At 43.7% G+C, this 6,133-nt stretch overlaps 1 protein-coding gene across 1 annotated transcript; it reads left to right on the top strand.

Annotated features, from left to right (window-relative positions):
• The first annotated feature begins 3,201 nt into the window (after positions 1 to 3,201).
• Positions 3,202 to 3,573, top strand: LOC145813303 (uncharacterized). The gene has a single exon (XM_082908594.1). It carries the CDS (start codon positions 3,202 to 3,204, stop codon positions 3,571 to 3,573), a length of 372 nt encoding a protein of 123 aa, XP_082764720.1.
• Positions 3,574 to 6,133: the final 2,560 nt, after the last annotated feature.

Raw genomic sequence — 6,133 nt, 5'->3', positions numbered from 1 at the left:
AGCAAACATCGTTCGACCATGAGGCCCAAAAACAGAGCTAAGGCAGTCCAAAACATGCGCAAAATCAGTTTAAGGCATGGCCAAAAAGTGCTAGAATCAAAGGCCAAAATAGCATGCAATGTAAGCTAGTAAAGAGGATTTGCACTACAAGCATGTGAGGCAATCAAGAGGCCACTAAACCAGCAAAAGTCAGAGGTATGACATGCCAAATAAATCCCAAAAACCCACTGAAACATGGTTAATGCATGCAAGAATGGGATGCTCCTTTGATATGCTATGAAGAGGGTTATTCTACACATGCAAGATGGACATCTAATATGGAAAAAAATGCTCTGGACAGAGCCTATGTATGTCCTAAAACTCATCAAAAATGGCCTAAAATATGGCTTGGAAGCATGCAAATAAGGGCTCTTTTGTAAGGCCAAAAATGCTAGAAAACAAAACAAGGAGAGAGAGGGTCACCCCTCTCTGATTTTGGCACTCAAAATAGCATGCTAGCCATTGAAAATCTGCTAGATTTCAGTGGCTAAAAGGCGAAACAAAGGCCAACACAAATGCTCTAAGGCATGGCTCAAAACAAGGTAAAATGAAGCATGCAAGGGGGTAGATGACCCCCAACGGAAAAATGATCTTAAACAAACATGTTAAGGGCCTCAAAATAAGACTTTTTTCAGTTTACATCAAAGCTCAAATATGCTTGCAAGTATGGCTAAAAGATGGAGCAAAATAAAGCTTAAAAGAGGGAATAGTGTGTTACCCTTGTAGTTTCAGCAAAACCAGCAGCTTCTTGGACCAAAAACCAGCTCTTTGAGACCTCTCAAGACCCTCCAAGAACCTTAGATCAATGGTGGAGGTGTGTGCTTAAGAGTTATGGTGCAATAGGCCAAGAATCAACACTTTCTAAGCCTAAAATGTAGAGATATAGAGAGATATATGTGTTTTTGCCTTAGAGCAATTCTAGAACCCCTCTAAAGGAGAGGGAGGGCCTCTCTTATAGAGAAACAAAAGGGTTCAAGCTTCTTGGAGAAGCTGGAGCAAAAGGTTCAAGCTTCTTGGAGAAGTTAGAGCAAAAGGTTCAAGCTTCCTCAAGAAGCTAAAACAAGGGTTCAAAAGGTTCAAGCTTTCTCAAGAAGCTAAAACAAGGGTTCAAAAGTTTCAAGCTTCCTCAAGAAGCTAAAACAAAGGTTCAAAAGGTTCAAGCTTCCTCAAGAAGCTAAAACAAAGGGTGCAAATCCTCTATACTCGTGTATGGAGGGCAGGGCCTGTGCTTGCCAAGCTAGCACAGCCGATATGCATAATGCCTAAAAAAGGCAAAGAAAAGGTCTCGGCCAAAGAAGGTGGCCGATCGACCAAAACAATGGTCGGCCGACCAAAAACAAAGCCGACCGGCCAACACCTTTGGCCGGTAGCAAGAAAATAGGGCCGGTGGCCTCAAGCCATGGCTGGTGAGGTGTGGGGATGGCCAACAAGCCATTCCCTGCCCTTAGAAGCAAAAACACAAGTGTTTGGTCCACAACCAAGCACAAAACAAACAAGTCGAGAGGTCTTGAGGCAAGGCGTGCAACCGAGACCTCCGAGAACTTAAAACGAACACAAACATGGATGATCATCGTGTGTTCAAACGATGACGTCCAAGTCTTGAGGACGGTCAAAAATGGGGTGTCTACAACGTGGTTTACAACTCCCAGAGGACTATATTGCTACAAGGCCATGCCCTTTGGCCTAAAAAATGCAAAGGCTACATTCCAACGGATGATCACCAAAATGTTTGAACTATTGGTAGGTAGAACAATAGAGGCTTACATAGATGATATGGTGGTCAAAAGTAAAGATGAAGGGGACCATCTCAAGGACCTAGATGAGATGTTTCAAATTTTGAAGTCCCATAAGTTGCGACTGAACACATCTAAGTGCACATTCGACGTGGGGTCAGGCAAATTCCTAGGCTTTCTAGTGATCAACTGGGGTATAGAAGTTGATCCCTCTTAGATCAAAGCCATCCAAGATCTTGAGAGACCCAACACAGTCAAGGAGGTCCAATATCTCACTGGCCTAGTAGCCATACTAAACCGATTTATAAGTCGATTGTCAAACAGTTGTCGACCGTTCTTCCAGGCACTGAAGGCCAAGTTTGAGCGGGATGATAAGTGCAACCATGCCCTGGAAAGCTTGAAAGACTACATGACCTCTCCTCCATTGTTAGTGACCCCAGTACTAGGAGAGGAGTTCTTTTTGTACTTAGTAGTTTCCCAGCATGCAGTTAGCGTAGTGTTGGTAAGAGTTGAGGGAATACAACACCTGCCTATCTTTTATGTGAGCAAGACATTGTTGGGCACTGAAACAAGGTACCTGCCATTGGAAAAGCTAGCCTTAGCCTTGATAATGGCTTTAAGAAAATTGTCGCACTATTTCCATGCCCACGCCTTGATTGTCTTAACGGTCTTCCCCTTAAAAGCCTTGTTTGAGAGGGCGGATTTTTCTGGATGAAGCTTGAAGTGGGCAGTGGAGTTGGGGCAGTTCAACATTAAGTTTCAACCAAGAACCACAATAAAGGCCCAAGCTTTGGCAGACTTCGTAGCTGAGTTCACACCAGGAAGTTATCATGTTTACCCGATCGACTTGACCGAGGCAACTGAAAGAAGGGAAGGGGGAGAGAGAGAAGAAGGAACAGACCACAGCACTGCCAGCAAGGACTCGCCCAAAAGTAAAATCTTGAGACAGTCAGACAGTGAGGATCAAAGCCCAACGGCAGACAATAACCTAAAAGAAGGCATCAGCAACGCCCCTGATCCCAAGACATCATCAGATCCCTCCACTTGCTGGAAGCTATTCGTCGGAGAGATATGGAAACTTTTCATGGACGGAGCATCCAACGGCACGGTGTAGGACTAGGCATAGTCCTCATCTCACTGGATAGCCTAACAATTGAACAGGCAATCAACCTTGGGTTCCCAGCATCTAACAACGAGGCGGAGTATGAAGCATTGTTAGCAGGTTTGAAATCAGCACTTCACATGAGGGCCACCGAGCTGATGAACGGTAGTCAACCAGATTTTGGGCAACTATGAAGCAAAGGATGATAGAATGGCCAAGTACCGGGAGTTGGTCAGAAAGGAGATCATAAAGTTTGAAGTAGTTCAAATAGAGCAAATCGGTCGAGAGAAAAATAATAAAGCAGATGAGTTGGCCGATTTTGCGTCAATGGCAGATACATCTATCCCACACCCATTGTTGATTGACTTCCTACCCAGACCAAGTATTGAAGAACCCAAAGCAGCCGAAGCATGTTGTGTCGAGCTAGGCCTTTCCTGGATGGATCCCATTATAGTGTTTTTAAAAGATGACATTTTACCTGAAAAAAAGAAAGAATCCAACAAAATTAGTGCAAAGTCACAGCGATTTTGGCTCTCCCCACCACTAGTATTGTACAAAAAATCCTTCACGGAACCTTACTTGAAGTGTGTCCATTCCAGTAAGGTCGAGGCATTCTTGTTCGAAATACATGAAGGTGTTTGTGGAAACCACCAAGAGGGAAGATCGCTGGCCTACCAAGAAATTTCACAAGGGTATTAGTGGTCGTACACGCAAACAGATTCAGAGAAATATGTCAAGAAGTGTGAGAAATGTCAGAAGTTCGCACACCAAATACATCAACCAGCCAAAGAGCTTCTACCATTGACCAGCCCGTGGCCCTTTGCAATGTGGGGCCTGGATATAGTAGGACCACTCCCAACTGCGCCTGGCAACAAAAAGTTCTTTCTCACAGCAACGGACTATTTCACAAAGTGGGTGCAGGCAGAAGCACTCGCATCCATAAAAAAAAAAGACGCTAAGAAATTTGTTTAGCAGAACATCATAACTCGGTTCGGCATACCTAAGGCTTTAATATCCGACAATAGCACTTAGTTTGATGGCAAAATCTTTAGGGGCTTTTGCGAAGAATACAAAATAGAATTCTACAACTCTACACCGGCGTACCCCCAAGCTAATGGCCAAGTTGAGGCTTCCAACAAAATAATCTTAGACGGTCTGAAGAAGAGGTTGGAAAGAGCAAAAAGCAAGTAGGCTGAGAAGCTTTCCCATATTTTATGGGCCTACCGTACCACACCTTGGCGGTCAACTAGCGAAACACCTTTTTCATTGGCCTATGGCATGGAGGCAGTAATCCCACTAGAAGTGGGCCTTCCCACTATTAGAAGCGAGAATTTTGATCCAAACTTGAATGGTGAGGCCATAGCCCTCGAACTCGACCTTGTAGAAGAAAGAAGAGAAAGGGCATTGGTGCACATTGCCTCTTATCAACAATAGTTATCCAGGAAATACAACAAAACAGTGCACCAAGGTAATTCAAGATTGGAGATTAGGTACTGCGCAAAGTAATGGGCAACACTTTGATATCGGGAGCTAGCAAGTGAGGCCCTAACTAGGAAGGACCATACAAAGTAATTGGTTTAGCAAGAAAAGGGGCATATCACTTAGAAGATATGGATAACAAACCTATTCTCAGGCCATGGAACACGGCCAATCTCAAAGTATTTTATTTTTAACTTTTTCTTAAAACACTTATAATTTTCCTTTTTATAATAATACAAGTAGACTTTTTTCTAGTAAAAATTCTCTTCTCTGTTTGTAAAAGTTGTCCATATTTGTTACCAACTAGGGGCAATCAAGAAGGTTGGCAGGTTTGACTAATACTTTTTCTTCTTCAGCCAAGATAAGGATCTAGGCTCAAGAAGGTTGGCAAATTTGACCAACATTTAGTTTCTTCTTTAGCCGAGATAAGGATCTAGGCTCACGAAGGTTGGCAGGTTTGACCAACACTTATCTTTCTTCAACTGAGGTAAGGATCTTGGCTCAAGAAAGTTGGCAAGTTTGACCAACACTTTTTCTTCTTTAGCCGAGATAAGGATCTAGGCTCAAGAAGGTTGGCAAGTTTGACCAATATTTAGTTTCTTCTTCAGCCGAGATAAGGATCTAGGCTCAAGAAAGTTGGCAGGTTTGACTAACACTTATCTTTCTTCAGCTAAGGTAAGGATCTTGGCTCAAGAAAGTTGGCAGGTTTGACCAACACTTATCTTTCTTCAGCCGAGGTAAGGGTCTTGGCTCAAGAAAGTTGGCAGGTTTGACCAAATCTAAACTTTCATCAGCTGGGATAAAAATCTCGATTATAAAAGTTTTGCAGTTTCGCAAGTTGTTCCTCCAGCCGAGATAAGTATCTCGGTGGAAAAAGGGGGAGGGATAAGGAAAGACCGAGCTAACTAAGCTAGTCGTTCTAGCAGTAAATATGATACACTAAAGTAGAGAAATACTGTGACCGAACAAATATATGGCAAAAAAGAAAACCAAAAGCAATTCCATTCATTAGAAAAGTGAGTACAATAGGAGGGGCTTGTAGCCTGGTTACATTTTCATAAAGGAAAAAAAAAAGGAAAAAAAATCAAGCAAAAAGGTCATTTAGCTCGGCATCCAAATCGACCCGAACTTCGCCTATAGGCAGGCCGACTCGGGCATCAGCCCCTTGGGTTGGCTCGGTTACAGGCACTTTGTCAACCGCACTGGGCAAGATTTGGCTTGAGTCCACTGGAGTTGGAGCTGAAGACTGGCGACTGAGATTAGTGTTGGAAGGAGAGGCGTTAAGTGGAGTAGGGACCTCATCCTCTTCCCCCTCCTGAAGGAACTTCTATTGGACCGCATTTACATAGTTTGTCATATATCCCGATATGAAATGGGGAGGGGGGTTCAGAAAGAGCTCAGAGTCATGTTCTTAACCGAGCTGTTCAGCAGCAACTTTCCAACCACATTTAAAGATCCTCGGTTGTTTCACATTACTGGACATAAGTCTCTTCTCCTTCCTTAAAACCTCGGTCCTCTGCGTCCTCCATATTCTTCCTCATCTCTTCCAGCTCAACATTCTTTTTCCTCTTCAACTTAGCCAGCTCCCACAGGTAGCGATCTTTTTTCTCGGCTAAGGCTGTTTGTTTGTCAACCTCTGTCGTGCTGACCAGTTCGACTAGCCTTGCATTCTCGGATTCTAGCTCGGTTAGCTTGGCATTAGCCTCCTTCAGTTCAGTTACCTTGGCATCTGCATTAGCCACGGCTGGCCGTGGCGTCTTCCGCAGCTCAAGCACACGTT

This window comes from Camellia sinensis, chromosome 15 (genome assembly GCF_055761805.1).
Source record: "Camellia sinensis isolate YWXY chromosome 15, ASM5576180v1, whole genome shotgun sequence".
Classification (NCBI taxonomy): Eukaryota; Viridiplantae; Streptophyta; class Magnoliopsida; order Ericales; family Theaceae; genus Camellia; species Camellia sinensis.
Note: the sequence above shows the minus strand (reverse complement) of the source record. Positions and strands in the feature narration are given on the sequence as shown.